This window comes from Glossina fuscipes, unplaced genomic scaffold, assembly GCF_014805625.2.
Source record: "Glossina fuscipes isolate IAEA_lab_2018 unplaced genomic scaffold, Yale_Gfus_2 224, whole genome shotgun sequence".
Classification (NCBI taxonomy): domain Eukaryota; kingdom Metazoa; phylum Arthropoda; class Insecta; order Diptera; family Glossinidae; genus Glossina; species Glossina fuscipes.
This window is the reverse complement of record NW_023998567.1, coordinates 1157547-1183091: the sequence shown is the minus strand read 5'-3', so window position 1 is coordinate 1183091 and position 25545 is coordinate 1157547. Positions and strand designations below refer to the sequence as shown.

The 25545-nt window shown below is 35.1% G+C and overlaps 1 protein-coding gene across 3 annotated transcripts in view; it reads left to right on the top strand.

The window, feature by feature from the left end:
• LOC119642516 (exostosin-1) overlaps positions 1–25545 on the top strand; it is a 183545-nt gene that overhangs the window by 9749 nt on the left and 148251 nt on the right. For all 3 annotated transcript variants that reach the window (XR_005248069.1, XR_005248070.1, XM_038041660.1), the window contains exons 2-3: positions 1971–2123; positions 20287–20361. Coding sequence is in view for 1 of the 3 variants with exons in the window: in XM_038041660.1 (XP_037897588.1) it covers positions 1971–2123; positions 20287–20361 (228 nt within the window). In the remaining 2 variants the exon portion in view is untranslated. The remainder of the gene's footprint in view (positions 1–1970; positions 2124–20286; positions 20362–25545) is intronic.

Below are 25545 nucleotides of genomic sequence, written 5' to 3'. Positions count from 1 at the left end.
GTTGAATACTCAAAAAAACGTTCCCAACAAAAAAGAAAACTTGACATACCAAAAAAAATAAAACCAACGCCTACTTGTTTTCCTACAGATATTCCTAAATTGCTCAAAATAGCAGACGATTCGGGACGTGACTCCGAAGTTGCCATTATCAGCGACACAACAAATAGATCTCATTTAGATAGGCTAGGTGGAAAGCTGGCTTGCGCGGCAGCGAATATGTGTGAAAGTTTAAATAAATCTATTATACCATCAAGGGAGATGTCGCAAAGAAGTCCTAGCAGACTTTGGTCTAGGGAAATTCCTCAGAATCACGAAGTTTTGTTGTTTCCAATTTTAGAAAAGAAGATAAGTCAAGCTAGGAAACCCCGTTCTTACTGTGGCGTATAACGGGTTTCGCGGTAATTCAACTAGTCAAGTCTTTGTATTCGACAAAGAAAACTTAATTCTTAACAGAGAATGGCTCACAAATATCAAAACTGCCGTTTCTAGTTTTGGCAAAATGTTTCTTAATGCTAATCTTGGTCTGCGTTGGGCATTCCCTTTCGCCATCACACTAACCAAAACATAAGAAACTATAATTATTGTTGATTTCTTGCGTAAACATCGTTTGTTAATCGACTTCGAGCATATACATTTGATCCGTCAGCTCACTGATGTGAGCACAAATACACAACCTACCAAAGAAATTTCTTCTATATTTTTAGAATATAATGAAGCTACCAAACCCTTATTTGTTCGTAGACTGTAGGTACTCGTTATCACACACACACGATTTAAACATCAATCAATCAAACAAAACAATCTTTTTTAAGTCAGATTTAATGACAGCCTATCACCAAGTTCCCATGACCAAAGAGGGTATCCATAAATCCTTTCGGCATGTACGAATTCGTTCATTTTCCGATCTTGGTAACTTTGTTCAAACTTTTGCTTTGTTAATGAAGTTTTTGAAAGACTACATTTCCTCTTCGCATATATCGACGATATACTTATTCAAATAAAGATGAGAAACATATGGAACATGTCGGAAAATATACTTTCGTTGCTTTCGTCGAGACTAGCACACTAGCAAAAAATTATTCATCAATGGTTATTAAAGCATTAAACTTAAAAATAAAATTTTGGTATGGTATAAAATTTCTAGAATTTACTTCGAAATTATCAAATATAACTTTCGATTTTAAAAGCGAAGAAAGTCTTCACAAAGGCAGTAAATGATTTCAGTATAGGCGGCATTCTGCAGGAATATCATAATTACAAAATGGAATCGCTGACGTTCTTTTCAAGGAAATTAAACCCAACCGAAAAAAATTGCCGACACCATTTTGCGTGCTTTTGAAGTTAATACAAGACAACAAATCTCAACGAGCAAGTCTGAATTAAAACACAAAAAGAAAAGACAGAACTTGGAACAGTTTTATCGTTTGATAAATTAGTTAATCTTGAATTGATGGACGCCCCTTTTCCCGATTTGAAAATCTGATTTGAGACAACTTCTTCCGATCTTCCGAGTTACGTTTCTACCAATTTAGACAAATTAGTTTTTGAAAGCTCCATGCCATATTTCACTGAATCCTACGACCTTTTCTTGAGAAGAGTTGAATATGATTAAATAAGATACGAATGCTTAAAAAAGACATGATGATATGGCAAATTATAATTTTGTCAGAATACCTATCGTTCTGTGTTATGATTTATTTTCTGGCACGGCTTTTCCTATGCGAAATTTCATAATTTGGCATATCGATTGGCAAAATGCAACAATTGACAACATTCTTTCCAAATTTTGTGCATTGCTGGATATATGATAGATGCTAAACTTGAGCTTCAGCTACGTTATGTGTTGTGCGGTCGCTAAAAGATTTTTTTTCTAATTTTTGATAATATTATCAATTTTTATTATTTGTTATTAAATTGAAATACTAATAAAAAAACCAAGTTGCTTCGATTGATAAGGATTTCATTTTCAGATATGTGCATGGAATTGGCTCTGAGACGAGAAATACTCTTTTTCATTTACATAACAGTCGAGACATTATTTTGGTAACAACGTGTCGACATGGAAAAAGTTGGCGTGAATTACAAGATGCAAGGTGCGATGAGGATAATCGAGAATACGACAGGTAAAGCTTTTTAACTATTTATAAAGTCTTTTTCTTCTAAAATGTTGTTATTAGTAAATAGAATAAATTAGTTGTTTATTGAATAAATTGATTATTTTTCGTAAATATTTTTTTTTTTAATTATAATGCCACTAAGAAAAATTACCTCTTAATCTCTTAGTTGTGTCCCTGTACAAATTATGGTACTTCTTTACGTCTGTATTGAATTGAAGGAGTTCTACTTATGTAGAATCTGTAAACAATGCAAACTTTTTCTTTAATGGAAATTAAAGAAACTTTGTTCACCTTTAAAAAAATAAGAGACCGAACGACCAAGCGACCCAAGCCGCCTTTGCAAATAAAAGAACGTTCTAAGATTTTGCATCACAATCTTACTCCTAGATTAACATTAAACTAACTAAAGATTAATATTTTATATCAGCTTAATTCCAACACAAAATATGCTCACGCTGCTTCATGATTTAAATGCTCGTATAAATAAAGACATTATACTACAGCAAATCCGGCTTGCACAGAATGCTAAATTGCATGCTCGTTTTATAGCTGTTTCCAATTATTTTGTTTAAAAAAAAAAGTGAAAATAATGTAATTTGTGTTCAATAAATTTATTCAAAGAAGAATCTTTACAGACTAACTTTTATTATTGACCTCGCTGACCATTATAATTTTAGACTAACGAAATAATTTCTTAGACCAAAATAAAAAGACATTGAGCACTAGCAACACAGGCTATCGGCTCTAATTTAAATAAATGGATGTTAGATAATGAGCTTAGTAGTATTAAAAAAGTAATATATTGAATTGATATTCTGTTCTGAAGCTGATTATAGAATGTCCAAAGGGTTAATCGTTCCAAATGCAATACTTCTAGCCAAGGAAAAGTTGAGGCAGTCGCAGAGAATGTGCTTTATAGTAAGAGTTTGTCCACAACAGCAGATTGGGGAAGAAGACTTCTTCAGGATCCATTGGTGAGTTGCAATTGTATGACCAAGGCGAATTCTCGAAAATGTTTGGATCTTCATTTTCTCAACATTAGTTGGATATAGAGGTGGAGTTAATTGAGGGTTAATGCAAGAGTAGTGTTGATGATGGTATTGTAAATTTCCTTCTGCAATTTTCTCTTTAACTTTTCTTCCAATGTATCTTTGAAGATCCAACTTTTCCATGACATCATCCATAATTAGAGGAGCAGAAGCAGCATTCTTTGCCGCTCGATCAGCCTGCTCATTTTCCAATAAACCGATGTAAATTGGTGCCCATAACATTTTAATTTTTCCGTCGGGTGTTGTAATTATATTCCGTAATTGTTTGATGGTGCTCCATCTCGAAGTCGAAGGATTCCGAATACCTTGTAATACAGACAAACTGTCGGTAACAATAACGGTTTTGAGTGTATATAACATCTGTCCGAGAGCGACTAGAAAAAGCCTTGAAAACATGACAAGTAAACTGTAACAAGTTGGTGACTGTAGATCGCCCTTTCCGAAAGCCATGCTGGTGCGGAGAAATATACGAATTAATGGCAAACGCGAAATGCTGAGTCACAATTCTCTCAAAAACTCAGGCACTCGACTTGGCTATGCCTCTGTAGTTCTCAACAAATTGTCTACTTCCACTCTTGTGGATAGGAATAAGGAAACTACTCTTCCAACACGAAGGGAAAACACCTAAATACAAGGACAGGTTAAAAATGTTGGGGATCACACCACATAACTCGACAGCGCAAAATTTAAGTACACATGAGGGAATTCCATCATGGATGATAAGGATCCTCAGGTAAACTAAAAGGTGGACAATGATTTACGTTAATTTCGGGAAAATTGGCAAAGCAGAGATCAAGCAGTCTACCATTACCATTAGCTTGAGAAGGAGCCATTTTGAAGACGCTAACGCGCTTTAAGTTGACTTATGGGACTTTCGTCGCCAGATAACTTTTTATGTTATCCACCAATGTTTCAGGTGCCAGTCTTGACACAAATATAGCTTTTCTGGGAGGAACTGCCGTCAAGCAAATGTCATTGCTTAGAACAGGAGGAGGGTTCACGATAGGAGAGTTTAGAGTTGGGGAGAATATAGATGGGGTTATCGCCCTTGTACCGGCAGCTTGTGAAACTTGCCCAGTCTGGTGACCAGCGTTCACACGCGAACAGCCAGGGGGATAGGATGATTTATTTTTCTCTTCATTACTTTTAGGCGATGGCGCTTGGTTAGAGTGAGTGGCGGCTCTGGGCGGAGATACCCTTGCAATTTCGGCGTAGCTTAAAACCGCCGGACTTGCCGGTTTGTTTGTAACTGTTTTGCTACCAACCGACTCAGCAATATCGGAAACATTACTGTTCATTTTAGAGTTAGAGGGAGCGGTAACTTGTACCAACGAATCAGATTTGGAGAAACCCAGAGGTGACGTCCCACTCGCTACGCTACGAGTAGAAGACGAGTGCCCAATAAAACGACACTCATCAAACCTAGACTTAATTAGCTCAAACTTTTCCCACAAGGAGCCGAGATTTCTACTCAATTCCGAGAAACCATTACGCGTCTCCGTGAAAAGTTTATAAAAGTCAATGTCCCGCTGCCTACAGTCAAGACATGACCATCTTAAGCCGTTAGACGGGTCACCGACTGCGTCAGCAGCTCGGCTGAGAATACCGGCACACTTTGCGTGACCAAAGCGCTCGCAGAGCCAACAAGAAACGAATCTATCAGATTCTGGGCCCGTTTTCGCCCGACAAGGTGTATATAAACACTCAACATAAAAATTTATCAACCAACTGCTAAACTTCTCTGTTACGTTGACACTGTAACAAGAGATAAAAGGCAAAACAAACTACTAACACTGAAAAAAATAAACAGAGAAAAAGAGAGAAAACAAAAAAAAAGAGAGATTTATATCAGAGCTCAAAATTTTTGTTTGCAAAAAACCAATGAATCAAAGCGTAAAGAAAAAATACTTCTTTTACTTTGAATTCAATCACTTTCTTCTCGAAGTTATTATAAATTCACACACTATAAGGCAAAATAGCCACGAAATTCAATAAAAAATTAATTATTAATTGCCGAAAACAAAATATAGACGACTATACCGCGCGACAGAGTTGCCAAAGTGAGTAAGTTTGTAAGTAAGATAAGCAATAGTGTTAATATGCGCATCGCTTCTCCAAGCAACGTAATGTATGAAATTCACCCTTGTTAAAATAGAAGTTTTTAACCATAGACAGTGTGCTTTCCAACGATATTTGTTGGAAAAAGTGAGCCCGAGAATATTCAGCGTCTGCACGTTTAGTACTGGTAAGTCAATAATATACATCAGTAGATTTTCTGCATCGTATATCTGCTTTCGGCAAATGTGCATTTTTTTAGATGTTTGCATGGAAATTTTAGCCCCTGACAATTTTGCCTATGCGGAGATCTCCCGTCCAATAGATTCGAGGATGTTGATTGCCTTCGTGCTTTCTTTTTCTTTGTAAAAATGTATAAATCGTCTGCGTAGAGACAATGTTCCACTCGGCAGAGAATTTTGCTGATTTCGTTGAAGGTAATCTGGAAAAGCGTGACAGAAAGAGGAGATCCTTGCGGAATGCGATTCATTGGCGGAAAGGAATCAGAGAGATGATTGTTGGTTCTAACTTTAAACCGCCAATGCGACATGAATGATTTCATGTAGTTGAAAAATTTGGGTCCAAGATCCCATGATTTCAAGAGTTTTAAAATAACATGAAAACCAACTCTGTCAATGCTTTTTCGAAATTAATTGAAAGAATTGTTACATGATTTCGTTCGGAAATTGCTTTGCTTGTAAAGTAATCAGTATGTAACAGAGCGTCGATGGTGCCATAATCTTTTCCAATAACTTTGAGAGGCAAGATAAAAGAGAGATTGGGCGATAATCCAATGCGATGGAGACATTTTGGAATATAAATTTTCATCAGCATTAGTGAGGTGTCCAGTATACGATTTGGGTGGAATAGGATTAAAAGAGCTTCTACAATGGGTCTCATCAAAATTATTAAGAAGTCCCTTAATGTTCCATTGTGGAATTTTAAAAACTCTATTTAATTGTAGTGACATGGAAAGGGAATGGAAAATAAGTTAAGTTGACATGTCAGCCTCCAAAATGTCACTATAAGAATTTTGCGTGAATAATTTGTTCTTACCAACACAATAATCTGTACTTAGGTGGTTGCGTAAGTTTAAAGTGCAACGGGTGGGCACACGTGAATAATATGAAATTGATGGTTGATTGAGAGAAGAAAGATTGGATTCATTACAGCTTATAATATGTTGACTAAAGTTGAGAACTGGTGTTTCTGGGGGATTTAGTGTATTGGATTTTGGCATACGTGTGGTTGTTTTAATTTTTTCAATATTTGCTGTTGTTGTGACTTTTTCAATATTATCTTTAGCGGGTAATGCAACTGGTTCGGCAACGTAATTTTTGGTTGATGGTAGAACAGGTTTTTCATTGGAAGGAGTTGGAGTTAAAGGCTTATTAAACTCGATTTGCGAGGCGACATCAGCGTAGGTATTGCTTTTGCTAATTCTTTTGTTCCCATATGAATTAATTTCTCGGTACTTGCGTCGCGCTTCACCCATGCTACAGTAATTTTCCGTTTTGATTTTTAGAATTTCACGCATTTCTATAAAACGTGGCCATTGTTTGTCTAACGCCGAGTGTTGATCTTTGCAATTTAAGCAGAAACTACGCGTACAGTTTTCAGCATGTGAAGGAAGACCACAATTAGCACAATATGGAGTACTGGTGCATCTTTTTGGCGTATGACCTACGCGTTGGCAGTTTTTACGCCTCATAGGATTTGGAATGTAGAGTACTACTTTACATTTGTACCCAGCTATATCAACAGTTGGGGGTAGCCGATAGCGATCAAAAGTCAAGATAATTTTTCCTGTAGGGGAAGGGGGTTTTTCCGTTATCATTTAATTTGGTGAATTTATAGACCTATATTGCCTATGTTATGTTAATTTTCGAAGTTCTATAAAAAAATTCTTGGGGCAAAATTTAATATAACCTGCACACCGTTGAAAAGCCTATTAATAGAGGATTGACTCTTTGCTAGTTTCATTTTTTCAAGGGACATGGTTTGGCCACAGTAGCTCCGCAAACTTTCGCTTTATCAACCCCATTTATGGCATAGTGTAAAAAAGTTTTGGTTTCGAATATTAGTTAATTTACATAAAGTCATGTTTTGTTTATAATAAATTGCAAAAAATTCTCGAAAAGTTCTATTTTACGTGTATTTTGAGTTAAATCCGTCCGAGACTTCGTTTAACAGAATTCTGTTAACGGCTTTACAGAGCTCTGCAAAAAATTTTAGTTTGTGTCTTCGCTAGTTATATCTAAATATAACTTCACACCCTTCTAATGATTTCGATTTTATAAGCTTTTTGGTTGCGCGCGGTTTCCCAGCGAGGACAAGTAAATTCCCATAGCATAGAATCCATATAGAGTCTATATATGTTTTAATGCCATCTAGTGCTTTTTTAATAGCGAAAGGGCTGATTTGCGAAATTGCTATGGAGGGATCAGTTGGAAAAATCACAACATATTTTTTGTCAATAGGAATGATAATACTGGTTGGCAACACCGGAAAGTCGGAATTTTAAATTTTTTTTCTTTGCGGGGATACGTCTGCTAATAGATGAAATCTATTTGAGTTTTTATCTGGCGGCCCCGGTGCCATTATGCTGTATGGTTGTCTATTATTTAGTAAATTGTGAAATAACCACTCACTTGGAAAGGTTTGGGAACTGCTGAGGATAATGAAAATTGTTTTCAATATTTTTTGTTTTTGAATTTTTTTATCTGCCATAATCAGTTTTTGCAAAAACACAGAAAACACACGACTAAAACACACAAAAACACTGAAAATAATTACAAAATCGCAGGCGAAAAACAAAACACGCACTACTCAGAGCACAAGTCGATGTCTACTGAAAATTTCAATTTAATAAAATTCCTGTCGCAGTTTCCTCGCATACTTCGCACTAATTAATTACCAATTGGATTAGTTGCATTAATTTTCGATAGTATATGGTATTTAATTATATGATTCTCTTTTTGCGCATGAGTAAACGAGCAAGGCAAATGGCCGCGACTAATATCGTTTCAAGTGCGGTAGAGTTTTTAATACGAGCTGGATTATATCATAATTGCGTTCGGATAATTCGGATTATATTCCTATTTTACCTTTCGTAATATTTGTTTTAAATGTTCCCCCATTTGCCAAAATTACTATATAAAGATTACCTTTCTTCCATTTAGAATTTTAAATTCTTCTACTTTGTTGTTTGTCAATATAATTTGTGTTTCATATACATTTATTATTTCCTCTTTTATAAAGGAATGATCGTGCAGATTTTTTTTTGCTGAATGAATCATTACCAACGATGCCTGGCTTCCTTCTTTGTTGTTTGCCATGTTCAATTCCTTCTCTTCTTCAGACTTCGTCGAAGAATTTGTCCCATTGGGGTTTATACCTTTTTTTTTTCCTAAATAACGTTATATTCTGTTCTGCTTATCAAATCGCCTATTTGATTCTCCTCGCTTTTTATGCATTCCATATCGAAATCATCTCTCCTAATTTGAAGAGTCAACTCTGATATCTTGGTCACGTATGCTTTCCTTTATACTTTGCATGTAAGAATTTAATGGGTTGATGGACAGTACAAATTTTAAATTTCCTGCCGTAAAGGTATGGTCTTCAGTAATTTACACTCCAAAGAATTCTTTATCTGTCGCAAAATAATTTCTTTCATGATTTTAGACGCAACATAAGTTAGATGCCCCTCCTGTGATAGGATAGCTCCGATCGCGTAATTTGATGCGTCTGTAGTAAGTGAGTTGTTCCTTCAAGTTGGAATGGTTTAAAACTGTTTGACCACAAACAAATAGTTCGTTACAGGTCGTGCTATCACTCCTAAAAGGGTTTTAATTTATGTTTCAATTTCTACTATTTCCAATGATAGAACAACTTTAATTTTATTTGGATTTGGTTGCAATCGTTACAATATAGCCCAAAAATTCCATTTCCTTTTCATAAAGTTACATTTGTCGATATGAATTTTTAGATTTGTTTATTCAAGTATTGTGAATATGTCCCATATTTTTACCCGTTCTTGTAGAGATATACTGAACATGCCTTATTAATAAAGTCTTTTAAGGTTTCATTAGCCTTTCGAATGTTGACGGTGTATTTTTCAACACGAGTGGCATTCTAATAAATTCGTGCATTACATGTCGCGTTATAAAAGCCGTCCCAGCAAGAATAAATAAACATTCTCCCTCATTCTCTTTTGTCGGCGATTTTATGCTCAAAATTACCTGTTTTGCAGGCAAAATGGCACATTCTGCACTTTACATACAACGTAGCGGCAGAAAAAGCGGAAACCAAATATATATAGGCGAGTTAATGGCCATAAACAAGCGCGCTCTACGCAAGTTCTTTTATTTGATATCCATGTCGTTGGTATTATTAGGAAAATCTACCATATTCAGTTTAGAATTAACCCATTTTTAGGCAGATAATCTGTCTAAATTTAGGGAAAGTATAAAATAATTTTTAAATATTCTGTCTTGTGTGCGTTATGATAAGCATAAAAACTCAAATAAATGAAAAAAATAAAATGTGATCTTTTGTAACTTTGTGTGGGTAAAATATAATACGCTGGTTTTTTATATATCCTGCGAATGATCGACTATTTCCATTTTTGCGATAAAAAATCGACACTACGTAAACTGTGGAAGGTAAATTTCATCCCATTCACTTTTTTATAACTATAAATAGAAGCATGAGGCACCAAAAATTTTAATAGTGGTGGGTATGCGAGAATCGGTTCCGGTCGAGTATTCTTACTTATTGTTCTTTTTATTTATTATTATTATTATTAATTTCGCCAGAGAAATAAATTCTAAGACTAAACTCTTAAAAGCACTAGCATCTAAGGCTATCGGTTTTTATTAAAAACTCTACGGCACTTGAGATTCGAACCCACGACCATTGACTTGCTAGTCGAGATTCCTCGCCTTCGGCTACTCAGGCGGATGTTGTTCTTTTTAATTTATGTTTGAACTGATGGTATTTTCTTCTTTGACTTGGCAAGTAAGTCGTCGCGCCTGAACGCTTCTTAGCACTATTTGATATTCTTTAACCTTTCAATTTCTCTTTTAATATAGCCTAAAGATTTCCTTCTTAATTTCTTACCCTTCATACACTTTTATTTCACAGCACTGATGAAACGTACCGAAAACATTACATGCTTTTACAAACCTTTCTGCGATTTCCGTCATTAATGAGATAAGTGATTATTACATCTGTAAATTGTATCAGTAATGTATATTCCGTGACAATATCTTACTTTATTTTCTCTTTATGAACGGAAAGTATTTCGCTGCTTAGTAACAGAAATACATTCACTATCGCCTAGTTTCTGATAGAATAAAGAAGCTCACGCATAATTTTAGTATCAGGGGTCTTAATTATAATTTTGATCGTGTCAATGAATAAGCGCTATCTTCGATATTCGTCTAGTCAATAGTTAAAAGGCATAGTAGCACTCCTAATTAAAAATCAAATTGCATTTTGTAAATATTTGCTTTCAGCCAAAATATTGCGCACACGCATACAAAATTTTCTAAACAGGATTTCATTACTATCCTGAAAAAAAAAACAAAAAATTTTGAAACTTTAAATATGTAACTATAAATTAAGTGGAAATGTAAATTAACTTAAAATTAAATAATTGGTAGGTAAGCAACATGATCCAATTTAAAAAAAGGCTACACGTAATACAATAGTTCGCGCTTATGTGTACCATTTCTTTAAACATCTATTTCTACATTTGATTTTATTTCCAACGCTAAAAAGTTAGGCGCCCCAAGTTAAGATACGTTTACATATAAAATTTCTTTTCAAAAAAAAAAAAATTGCTACCCAGACTTTTTCTTTAAAGTTTTATATTACGTTGCTTCGAACAATAAGAGATTCGGCTAGGCAATAGAATCAATCCGGTAAACAAAACCGTAATTCGTTGAAAAGTATTTTACTGTAACTTCATGTGAAAGTGTTCATGAATCACTACTTAATGCTAGAAAGACAAAATATCTTCTTTGTAAAGGTTGATGTTTATTTTCCTTGTGTTGGGAATAAGCAGTAAGTTGTGAAAAACTTTTTCATTACGGCAAATGCCCAAAAAAAAAGAAAAAAATGCGCAAACTAAGTTAATTATAAATTGTATGTTAAACAAACTTTTATGAGTTAACATAAATCAAAAACATTTTGTATGCAGTAAATCTCTGATTCTGCTCTATCTCTTGATTTGCTTTGAACTCATTATCCACAGCGTCCTTATAATCATCTCTTCCTAATCACGTTTACGTGTGAAAAGCTCAAGACATTTGGCAAGTCATATCATGTCCCATATAACAGCCTCAAGCGACCAACTCCCTAAAAGTAACCGTAAGAATCACAACTACCAAGTCAGTGTTCGCGGATTTAAAACTCAGCGCGGTAGGCTTTAGTTTGGTTGTAGCTGCAGTGAATGTTCAGTTGGTACTCTCCTTATGTCTTTCCCTTTCTGACCATCATCGTGTTACACGAATAGCGAACATTTGCTGAGTGATTGGTCATATTAAAACCAATATGTATATATGTAAACTTTAATTCCTGCAATAGTGGTATACAGTGGAGAGCTGTTAGCGAGAATTGAAACCAACGAAGTAACTTTACTGAGAAACACAAAGAAACAAACGTCAGTCGTTAAATGGAAGTCGTCGAGTGAAGTTGCAAAGTCATTCAATCGCGTAGCATATTTTGCTTACTTTTATTGAACCTTTATATTCAGCTAATCATGAATTTGAATTACTTTTCAATATACACTCGTATAACACCTTTAATTCCCAAAAAAAAGATATTATCGTTCTTTGCAGCAAGTTATATTAAACTAAACAAGAAACATTTATGATTAGCAAAAGATATGGATGCCAAAAGAAAATCAATCACCACCACAGCAAGTGGCTACCGAAGACAGTGAATTAAGTAAACTATACATATTAAAACGTGGCTAACGAACTTAAAAATGACGAACATTTTTCTACATAATTTACGAAAATATTTACCTGCTTTGATTGATGGTGAATGTAAATTATTTGAGGAAGAAAAATATGAACAAGCTCTTAATAAAATAACAGGCACAGCCAAAATTCTTCTAGATGCTGAAGACAGAAAGCAACTCAAAAAATAAATGCTTTAAATATAAAAAATATGGACATACTTGTGGAAGTTGCGGCAAACAAAATCAAAATAAAGAAGTGATAAATGTTAACAGAAAATAGAATGAAAGTTTTTGAATAGATGATGTTCAAATTTGCTGTTTAATAGACACTTGTTTCGATGTATGTAGGATTTGTTACAGATGCAAATTGTAAAAGAATGTTAAATTCAACGACCATCTTTAGTAATCATATGAAAAAAGAATAAAAGTTAGCATGCCTGCGAGAAAAAAAAAGTGAAAATCTAAAGGGACGAAGAACATTCTTTTTATTAGCAGGAAGTAATGTTATAGAGCATGATATTGAAACACATGTAACGGCTATATAAGGAAATTCTCACTGTCTGTCTGAATATCCAACTACTGACTTTATTATTTTTAGGGCTACGATTAAATGTCACTAAAAGATGATCGGAGGTTTTAGAAACAGACGCACGTGTCATTGCTGAGCTAACTAGTTCGGGAAATGGGGGGTTTTAAATTTTTGTCCCACGGCAGTGCACAGACGTTTGCATTTTAAAAAAATTCACTTGCTTTACCCTTACAGGGGTAAAAGGATGGATAAAACCTATCTACCGAACGGGTAGATTATAAGCCTTAGTCTATTTTGTAGCCGACCTCTTCTTAGGACCATAGTTTGGGAGACCTTCAAATTGGTTTCGATGATCCTCTAACTTACTTTCCGCTCATACTATAAAAAAAAAAAGTAAGCAAATTTTTATATATTTTTTCGTTTTCCTTTTACTTCATATAACTTTCAAAAGGAAAAATAATATCAATGTCTCTACATTAATGAAAAGGGAACGGATTACATAATTTGTGAGTATACATGTATGTTTCCATAAATTGTGTTATGTACTAAACAAATTATATTTTATATATATTTTATATACGTGGAATGAATATGATGAAGTTGATGACGTAAATGCCCAGCACTTAACGAAGTTGATGAGGTAACCACTTAACGAGTTTGTCGAAAGCAAAATAGTTCTTATTATAGTCGTGACCGATTTCTAACCACTCTCCTATACAAATATATGTAATGGGTAGATTTGCTAAAAATTGTTTCATTTAGGACAACTTGTTATGGTTAATTCCATATAACATTAAGAATTTTCTTAATAGTTTGCTGAAATTTTTATATGAATCAAAATCTGTTTATTTAGAAGAATATTGTTTTTCAAGAGTAAATTTTTCTTCCGTCGTTTTGATGATAGCAAAAATAGTATATATGTGTATATATATACATACACATACATCGTGTGCAATTTGGCAATGGCACTAGTCACTAACTAAACCTACAAAGCGTTGGTGTGCGTGTACTAGCTGTGCGAGTTAAAAATACGTTATAGCATCTCATAATCGTACGATCCGTATAAAGTTAGGGTTACAGCAGCAGCCTGTACAATAGGAACGCCCACTATAGCATCTTCAATATCTACTCCTTTATCAATTGTGGCAATTAAATTCATGTTTTTTTAGAATATGCGTTAACTGTTGTTGTGATTTAATTGCCGTAGTTAGATTATTTGATTCTGGTGTTTGGTAGTCCAGCATCTAGAAGTTATCTTTTAGCATTTAAGCGCCTAATGGATCACTGATTCATTTTCGATTGCAATGCAACGAAAACTGATGTTGGCTTATGTCATATGACCCATTTGTTCATATTCTGGAATGAAATTGCAATATTATGTTTTAAGAGCGGGAGCCGTGGGTAAATGAGACATCCGCGATAAGCTACGTCGCTTGATTCACCTAATGCCTACAGATTTTCACGGAAAGGGAATTTAACCACCAATCGAGTTTTAAGCGTTTTTTGTACATTCTGAATGAAGTGTGCTTCACATTGTTGATCACTTTGTGATAAACTCTCATCACAAGAACTACCGTCTTACATTTTCACTGAATCACGGTAGTTAGCAGTTCATTGTCTTGTGATTCTGAGCCACCAGTGGAGATTGCGCATGTTGCGATAGTAATTGTGGTTTGATATTGAGATAATTTAGCACTGAATACCGTCTTTCTATTCTGAGTTAAGTCGAAATAATTTGCTTCCCCCAAAAGAATGTATATTTTGCCAGGTTGGTTGCAGTGTGGATTAGTTAAGTGTAGATTTGGAATTTTCCATGTAAAAATATCGAACCGCTGATTTGGCTGAACCGGGACGGTGGAAGGACATATGCGTTCAGATTTGTTGAGAAATCGTCATTTTTTGCTGCTAGCTGTACATTCACTCGCTTTGTTGATTTTCTTTGTCTATATCCTATCCCATCGATGCATAGCGAAGCTTCTGGTGTTGAAATGGACAGCCTTTTGAGTATGTGTTCGGAATCAAGGTTCATTTGCTCGGAATTCTGCTGACTTCTCATTGGCTGCAATTATCCTTATTCTAGCCGTTGCTACTAAGACATAATCATTATTTACCAGCGATGTCATAACTGCGCTTGGGTGTAGATGCACCGGCGTTTCGTTGAACTATGAATTTCCTGTATCATTTGTTTTTGGTGCAGGGGGTGATTTGGTGCTTGACTGTAGATGTAACAACGTATTGTTTTTTTTACCGCACTTCCTGAATGAACTTGAGGGAAAATTTTTCGATGAATATTTTTTTTTTTGCTAGCAAGCAATGCTAGCAAGCATCATCTGGTTGCATCGTGAAGATTTTTGGTTGAGGCTTCGTCGGAAGTAGCTGATGATTGATTGATTCTTTTTTTCAATCAAGGTTGATAAAAAAAAACTCTTCATTTGATGTGTCGTTCTTGTAAAGTTGTCCAAACGGACATGTAAGTACCTTTACTTCTAAACAGGTGACCGATTAGTCTTTCAGCGTCTCCTGAAAGATTGGTCTTCAGATGCCATATCTTTTGTACATCGAGTATCGGCTAATTGTAGATCGGAGGAATAAATCATAAAACTGAATCCATTTGCTGCAATCACCATCAAAGTTTGGGATGGATATTTACGGTAGCGGCCCGGCGCTGGATATTGTTGTGTGGTGAATTGATGCGCTGGTGCTCGTCTCTTGTGTGTCGATCTCACTTGAAGTTTAGCTAATGCTTCAAGGCCCATAGCTTGGAGGTGGACACGCTGTATGCTTTCGCCAGTAGCAGTTTGGGCAAATCTGAAGCCGACATGTAAATATGTTTTTTTTTAACTCTTGAAGCTTATATTCAATCCAAAGCGGACCTTGATGAGTGTCTGTAATAATTGATCCACTGGATTGTGCCATATGCGATTAATTGTTTTGAATGGGGTGTCCTAATGGACCCTCTTAATGATGTTGTTTGAGCTGGCTAACCCAATAGTATGATTAGTTTTTAGGCGACATCTGTTAAGATGTCTAAGAAACGTCTCTCAAATTTTATTAGAAAGGAGAGACTATACAGGTTAAGTTAACTCACATAAGGGCCACCAAAACCGTGTGGGCTGATGGGGAGTCCAAAAGAAAACCCAATTTCATTTGCATAAGCCAGCTAATATATTGCATTAAAGTTGTGCCAGCTTTTTCGTAAAAGCCCTTCGGCAACTTGTAATGAAGAAACAGTAAACACAAAAGATCGTGGAAATGGGCGATATTGGTTGTATCACATCTGACAACGAATAAAAGTTTTACTGATAATAAGAAATAATAATTAACTTACTTTAAAAAAGAATTATTCTAAACTATCATACAAATAAATATAAATATCCAGTAAACGGACTTTGTCAAGTTTGCAAAATATAACAATTAAAAATTGTGCCACTCGAATTTTCAACGTAGAAAAACGAAGTAAAAAAGATGACACATTTTTAGTGGATTAAATTGCAAGGTGTACTTATTGACTATGGTCTGTTGTTAAAAAGAACACAAACACGTGCAATTACAAAGTACGTTGACATATATAGTTAAATGAAGATAAACTCTAAATATATGAATGTAATAATATGTGAATATAATATATGAATATAATATCTAACTTTAATAGGATATGTATTAAATCTAAATAGTTGTAATGTCGTAGGGCATATGTTAATTTACTTTTCTGCCCCGCGACAGCTCAGATTGGTATGTACACTAAAAAACCAAAGACTACTAATTAACCTATTATCTTACTTAAAGAAGAAGCTATGTAAATAACCACCCTACTGTCCGACGTTGGTCGTTCTCTGCCACTCATTGTCGGTTCCTTCGTCGTTAACTGAGTACGTCTGTTCACTAAGTTGTACTGCCACTCGCGCCTATCCGCTATTTTATCCACACCCCCAACTCGTTCACATTAAATCCAGCGTATCCGTTTAAATCATATTGAAATAGTAAATCATGTGCCGCATTTATGAAATTCCTATATACACAAAAAAAATAAAAATAGTTTGGTCGAACAAAGATACTTCTCGTTTCAGTGTTGTCCCATCAGAACGCCTCCCGATTCCTGAAATTTTTCCACTGTGTTGCAGAGTATTGCAGGGCTTGAAGTCTTTCTTTGCATTCCCTACTCGCATATTTATATAGGAGAACGAAACTTGACTACGTCTACATATATGCATTCGTTATTTCTGCTCTTCTTTTTATTAAATATTCATTATGTTACAGTATTATTTGGTTTTCATAATATGTATGTAAATTTTAATTATGCATCTGATTTGGCCGATTAGTTTTAAATATGTTTGTAATTTGAGATTTCTCCACACTACCTGTAGTACAGAGTATATTAAGTTTGCGCGGACGTGTATAGCACCCAAAACGGCTTAAGATAGATCTACCCATTATTATAACCTATTCGTCCGTCTCATGTTTGTCCATGTATAGTTGTGTTCAAGCTGCAGGTCACAATTTTCCAAATATTTTCATGAAATTTGGTATTCAAAGTCGAACACTAATGAAAATTGTTTGGATCGGTGCATATTTTCGGTGATCATAATAGTAATGTAAGATAAAAAAAATTAACTGTACCAAATTTGGACTATCCTGCTCGGACTCATCGACATCGCTGGCGATATAGAATATATACGTAAAAGCCAGGCTGGTGTCGACGTCCCGCATGAGTATGCCTGGCAAGAGAGTTTCCAAACCAAACACTTAAAAAAAATTAACATATCTTTCGCGTGATATAATTTTACCCTCGCTAAAGCGCTGAGTTTATAAAAGCGGTTTCTTGTAACACTGATTACTAAGCCTTTCACATTAGAAGGGGCCAATTACCCATTATAGTTCTCTGCCATGTTACTTAATCTGAAATTCTTTCATTAAAGTACTTGCCTTTCTTTGAACTGAACTTGGCTGCTGCGAGCGTTATATATTGGCTTGTTTCTTCATCTCTACTACTTCTGACTAGTACATATCTAAGGCGTCGTATCTTGCCTGGCATCATATCCAAAGTGAAGTCATATTTCGGTAGTTTCAATAATTTTATCTTCGGTTCGAAAATCTGTTCTTTTACACATAAAGCTGTCTGATGTACAGAGCTCCGCTAAACAGTCCTGATTACTTTCAATATTTGGTTTTAATTGCGTATATTCTTCTGAAGAGAAAAACGACGAATCTAAATCACGATACGCAAACAATCATTGACTGTCATTATTTCATCTATATCTATATTAGAGAGTGTATCAAGTACGACATTTTGAATATCACTACGGTGATCAATATGAAGAACATAAGCTTGTATTTTGAGACTCCATTTATCTAACCTCTCCAAGTCACTCCAAGCTAGAATAGTCCGTGAAGATCGTAAATCAAATCATTCAACATAAGACTTAAATTTTTCTACACTTTGCTTAGCTGCGTAATATTCTAGTTCTGTGACCGTATGATTTATCTGCGGTTTATTTATCTTAGCAGACATATTAACCGTGGGATTTTCATTTTCATCCTCATCTTTTACGAATTGATTAGGAATGAATCTACGGTACCAATCGGTCATATGAAAGAACCTTCTTAACTGTTTTGCTGTCAAGACGCAAAGGCCCTCACCGCAAATTGATACGAGGGTCTTCAAAATATTCTGAACGCAGTCTTTTCACGTGAACTCTTCTCCAACTCTTCAATACATCATTCAAATCGATAGCTGAAATATAACGAGTATCATGTAAGCGACTAAGAAAACCCTCTATATGTGGCAACAGATAAGCACCTTTTAGAGTTCGATCGTTCACCTTACAGGCATCTAAATGTAGACGATTATTAATGCCGTTTCGTAGCAAAGTAACTGGTGAGCTCTAAATGCTATCATTCTTTGCGATTACTCCTAAAGATAGCACGCGATCCGGTTCGTCATATGCCAATTTTTGTCTATTAAAGAAATCGGCCCACAATGTTTAAATAATGAGAAATGGTTAGGTGAGATGCCATTTAGAAAAAACTGAGGCTAGAAACAAAAAAAAAAAAAAAAATCAATAACAAAAACATACCCCGAAGCAAAAAAATGAGCCAGATGGGTTAGAGCTCTCGTTTGCAACAAAAAGTAAAGTGAACGGAACTGCGTTTCTGTAAGCAAATATATGTGGATTTTTGCTCATTATTCACAAATTATAGAAGATAGAAGATACATAGATATATTTACTTTACCGAAAGCTGTACTATGTATGTACAAGAAGTTATAAGTGATTACGTTTTTTTTTTGTTAGGTTTTATGTTTGCTAATCATTAGCTAAACAAGACAGAACGTCGTCTTAATTCTAAAATAAATATGGTGGACACCGTGAAGTGATGGATTAATTTCTTCTTAACTATGCCCTCGATATAGGTGTCAAAGAAAGATCGTGGAAAGTGGAATGCGACAAGCTATTTGTGATAGTTCCAAATTAAATACCGTGGGCTTTCCCAATTTTTTCATCAGAATACCGTCGACATGGGTATCAAATGAAAAGACACGGAGAATAGAATGAGAGAAACTAAGCGTTTTAATTCTTTAATTCTTTAATTAATTTGACGGTAGTCACGCTTAGTGGTTTCATTTTTTCATCACTATGGCTTGGACGTGGGTGTTACATAAAAGGACTTGGAGAGTAGAATGAAGCAAGCTAAATGTGTTAACTCTAAATTAATTATTGTGCACGTCCCGACGATTAATTAATTAATTTTTTCTTTATGGCAGGCTTAAGTCGTGTATTTGCAATATCAGCAATGTAGAGAACTTTGAATTGGTAACCTATGAGATCCCATAAAGTTATCATAAGGGACTAATTTTAAAGTTGTACTTTAGTTTTAAACTACATATAATCCGCCCGAGTGGCCGAGTAAGCAAAGAGTCCCGACTAACAATTTAACGCTCGTGGCTTCGAATCTCAAATGCGGTAAAGTTATTAATAAAGCCGATAGCCTTAGATGATGCTAGCGCTTTAAGACTCTAATGTTAAAATTTCTTCTCTGGCTAAGATAATAATAATAATAATGGTAATAAACTACATTTACATGTGTACATGTCCATAAAGCAACGTGACCAAAAAATAACGATTTCTATTGATATGATATTGTAATTTTCATATTCTTACATTTACAATTTCTTCAATTCGTCATATATTAACCAAGCTATTAGTTATTTAAAAACTAAACTACAATTTTAATACTTTGTACTGTGTGATGCGCATGACAGCCTATTTCCATTTTTACGATAAAAAGTCTACACAAAGTGCACTTTTCCTTCCATTGTAGTTTAAGAATAGCGAGTAAAATAAATCACATAAAAAATTTAGTTATCTAAGCTTTTAGTGAATTAAAAAGAAAAACAATTAGTTTGATCCCATTCACTTTTTTAAATAAATGCACGTGGCGCTAAAGAGATTTAACTCTTTTAATTGTTTATTTTTATATTGCATTGTGTATATTCGAATACGGTTTGTTGTAGAAATGCGTATGAAATCTCGAACATTTATTAAAAAATTTGTTTCCATTTTTAAACAGATATGACTACGAAGCGCTGTTGCTGAACTCTACATTTTGTTTAGTGCCCCGAGGGAGACGATTGGGTTCTTTCAGGTAAGTGTTTGTGATTAACTAAATAGTTACAAATTATTCACAGGACATTTGAAAGAGAAAGCAAATTCAACTACTACGTAATTATAACGAGTTTTTGCCGACAATGACAGTGAGTTTTTGGATCAAGATCATCACTTGCTTTTGCAGCCCAAACATTAAGAAGCAATTATTTAATGAAATAAGGAAAATTGTGTACCGGATGTCACAAAAAGTTTAACTGGGTATTGATCACCACCAACAAGGCAGGTTTTTGACGAATCTCCTCAATCATTGTTAGTAAGACAGTAACTTTGCCATCTCCTGCAAGTTTAATCAGACTAACAGTAATACCTCTCAGAGATTGTGGATAAAAACGCTGCTTAATCTATGTTTCGTATATGTGAAAGAGGAAAACGAGCGATCTTTTTGATACGGGGGGGTTGCAACCGTCTATGTGGTTACTGTGTTGGAAATTTGGTGAAGTTGTTAAAAAACTGTTTGAAATTAATGTAATGATTCGGGAAAAGCTAGCAATCATAAATCTGCAGAATCAATTTTACGGAAGAGTTTTAAAGCTTTTGTACAACCACCCAAATGCATGATGCTTCTCTTTTGATAGTAAAAATGGTATAGGCAAAATCAGTTTATCCCTATCGCTTCGATATGTCGTGCTCGCTTTATTCGATTTCAACAACAACATCTTGAAAGATGGGAAAAAGACGGCGTATTAATATCAACTCGTATCCACTTTTTGTTTCGCGGCCTAGAGATGTTGTGACGGTATTTGCTATGCAGCACTTATAAAGGTTCGAGTAATCAGCTATCTTATATACTGAGACAGTAAACAACGTTTTAAAGGGCTAAACATAGCGTCAAAATATGATTTAATTCTGCCTGTTTGTCTAGTTGAACACAAAGTTTTGCAGGTGCACAATGCACATGCAGTCATTGTGTTCAGCGTGTAATTCATTGCAATCGCCTGCCACTTAGGGGGCAGCATAAGGTTGCCGGCAAAAACGTAATGTAATACATTCTATTAAGCCCTATTAAAAAGTAACTCATATTCACGGTGATTAAATATATTAGGTGTTTGCAAAAATTTTTATCACTTTTTCAGTTGAAAAAGGCATTTATTGTGTAAAATTAGTACAATATATATTTACCAAAATAGCCATCATCTTCTATGACACTTTACAATATTTTTGGCAACATGGCGATATCATGTCGAAAGAATTTATACTGGTGTGGCAGCAATTCACCTACCGACTCATTTTCGAATTTCCTCAACTTTACGGACCCGCGTACCAGACAAACCATGCTGCACCGAGTAAGCCGTAGTCTGGAAGCGCCTTGTTTGGTGAGTACTCCGGGTGTGGGAGAATTTCCCACTCGTGCTGTAACAGTGTATCCTGGACAACACTTGCAATTGAGTAAAAAACAGCATTTTCAATCAATTCGTGTCGTCACTTTTAAACCGTTGAAAGTAAAACTGACAATTGGGATATGATGGAATAGCCAATCGTAAGTCTCTGAACGTCTTTGGTCGGCTTCGGTAGCAGATTTCTTCAAATAAACAACGAAAGTAATGAACTTGTAAGAAGGAGAATTTTGAGCGCATCGCAATTACCATCGGCGTACGCTGAATAAATCAATAATATTAAATAAAAAATTGTCACTTTATATAGAGGAAGGTCAAATCTATCGAATTCAACCGTTATGTACACTGGTATTTCCCATTTTATTTTTATCTGTAGAGGGCGCTGATCAAAATTTTTGCAAAAACCTAATAAAATAATAGAAAAAATAAGTAAAAAACTTCAAAGAGTGCACGGCCTTACAACTTAATTCGGCAACTTTTACTTGACGATAAACTAATGTTTTTTTTATGTTTCTCTGGGTTATTCCTTCGGTTAACTGTTCGCAGTCAGCTCTTCATGTTTCACTCCCCTTCCAGGTATTTACATTTTACTTTGGGGGTATTTTCTTCTTCGTATGTTTCAGGCAACCTTATATCTTCCTCATCTTCAAAAATTTTCCAATTCGATAGATATCTAAACACTCCTTCGCCAGCTTCTGCGATTTGAAAAATTTTGTTCTCCTAATAGATTCTAATTTTCCGATTTCGTATGTCTTTTTTGCTTTCGATGTGCACCGTAGGGGCAATTACATGTGTCTACGTCTTCTGAATTTCCTGTTTAACTTCCTTTTACATTCTACATCACTTATTCCTTGTTTATATTGAGGATATTAATTTGGGTGTTGGCGGATCTAATTTGTGGTCTCTATTTAGAAATTCAGGCAAACGGTGGCCATACACAAAGTAGGGTACGGCATAGGTTATAACATTGTACCTAACTTTGCGGTTTCTAGATAAACTATAGCCGGTAGGAGACCATAAATAGGGTAGTTAGCTAAGCATTGTCTATTTATCCTCTTCTTCTATGGGGCGATCATAACATATGTAGCCTTTTCATTTATAACTGCTCGCGATGTGTGCAATTTTCCGCTGACGGTATTGACGGCTTAACAACTCCAACTTGCAGCCATTCTCCGTCCTCATTTCTAACCGTTTCTAGTTCGCTTATTTGTATATAATTTACTTGTTGATCGGGCATTGTGCCATCCATTATACATTGGTGGCATATTAATTTTTTTTTACAATAATGTTACATACTGATGAATTGGAGATTATACTCACAGCCAAATTTTATTTCGTAACAATGAACATATACATCGTTTATTAACGCTGTTTTCGTTCTATTTTTTGCTGCAGTAACACTTATCCCTCCCTCGTTTTGACTTTGGCGCAATTTTTAGAAATATATCTACATTTATTACAATTAATCCATTCATTTCTGATTTGCATTCTGCTTGCTACTTTGCGTTCTGCTGATCCACAGTCAAGACAATGTTTTTTTTTGTTAATTTTTCGATTGTTTTTCTTTGGTTGTGATGCAAACTTGTTTCTGATATTTCATGTTTTGGGTTTTAATATTTTAATCCATTTATTAATATGGTGGCTTCCTGATACTTGGTCAATTGTGCCCATAATAACGACTTTTCTCTTATGAAGTATATATTCATCTCACAATTTTTAAACTAATGTATTCCGACAATGCTACGACTTTTATCAAATGTATTAAATCTTTCGGATTTGTCCGCTTGTTGATACGTCACAGTGGTCCAAAAACTGGCGTTACGCGCTTGCGCATACTTTTATTCTTTGGATAAATTATACGCTTTTGCATATTGCTCAAATGCTTGAAGCCATATTTTCGCCTGTACTGTTCCAACATCTAAACAATGTATAATTTTTTAAAGCGTCGTAAGAATAGTTTCGCACATTTCTGCGTTGTCCTGAAATTGATAGCCAATTTATTTTAAAATTTGTCGCGGTGCACGAAATCTGATCAGGCATATTATGTAGGCGTAGCCATAATATAATTAGATGAATGCCATAGCACCGACGTGTAACAGTATATCTATAGCTAGGGTATAGTTCAGAGCTGCTCCGTTCTAAAAAAAAATTATTATTACATTTAAAAGAAGCTTCCTGTTTTTGGTTGCGGTACGTAGTTTTATATATTTCGGCACAGAACGGCAACTCTGTTCAAGCGCTGTGGTTATATTTTTCTCTCTGTGAAAAAATTTTTGCAATTTAATTTCTTTATTGCGTTATTCGTTTTTAAAAGTTTTCAAACTTATTAAAATTTATTGAACTTTTTGTGTGTTTATTGCGAAAAGTGTTCATCGCGGATACCGTACGTGTTTTCCTTTAAATACATTAAAAAAAAAAAAAAAAAAAAAATTAACATTTTATTCAGTAGTTTCCCAAACCTTTTCTAGTGAGTGGTTATTTCACAAATAATAAACAATAGACAACAATAAGACATAATGGCCCCGGGGCCGCCAGATAAAAACTCGAATAGATTTCATCTATTAAGTGATATATCCCCCCAACGAAAAAAAAGTAAAAATTCCGATTTTCCGGTGTTGCCAATTACCGATATAACCTCTGTTGATAAAAAATATATTATTTCTTCAACCGATGCTAGAATAACAATTTCCTAAATTAGCCCTTTTGCTATAAAAAAGCTCTAGATAGCATTACAACATACGTCGACTCCATCTCGATTCTACGCGATGGGAATTTACTGGTCCTCGCTGGGAACCCGCGCGCAACCGAAAAGCTCATAAAGGCCAAATCTTTAGCTAATCTATGTGCTATTTCAGCTAAACTACATGAGAAACTTAACTCGGTTCGAGGCTTAATTTATGCCCCTTGCTTAAAGCATGTGCCGGAAGATGAAATTGTCCGCGAAATGGGCAATCAAGGATTGACTGAAGTATATAAATTTACCAAACTGAATGATGACGGAAAAACACGCTCTCCTACAGGAAGGATTATTTTAACTTTTGATCGCTATCGATTACCGCGAACAGTTGATGTGGCGTTGTATAAATGTAAAGTAGAACTATACATCCCAAATCCTATGAGGTGTAAAAATTGCCAACGCCTGGGTCATACGGCAAAAAGATGCACTAATGCTGCATCTTCTGCTAACTATGGTCATCCTCCACATACTGAAAGCTGTACCCGTAGTTTCTGCATAAATTGCAATGATCAACACTCAGCGTTAGACAAACAATGCCCACGTTTTGTACAGATGCGTGAAATATTAAAAATCAAAACAGAAAATAACTGTAGCATGGGCGAAGCGCGACGCACATACCGGGAAAGAAATCCATCTGTAGCTCATGGAATTGGCAAAAGTGATACCTATGCTGCTGTTGCCTCGCAAATCGAGCCTAGTAAGACTTTAACTGCAACTGCTTCCAATGAAAAACCTGTTCCACCATTAACCAAAAATTATATTGCGAAACCAGTTACATCACTTGCCAAAGATAATATTGAAAAAACCAAAGCAACTGCAAATATTGAAAAAATTAAAACAACAACACATATGCTAAAATCTAATATACCAAATTCTCCAGAATCTCCAGCTATCAACTTTACTCAACAAATCACAAGTGGTAATGAATCCATTCTTTCATCCATTAATCAACCTTCAATTTCAAATTATTCACGTGCGCCAACTCGTTGCGCTTCAAATGTACCAAATCACCTAAGTACAGATTATTCTGCTGGTAAGAATAAATCATTCACGAAAAATTCCTATAGCGACCTTCTCGACGGAGACGCTG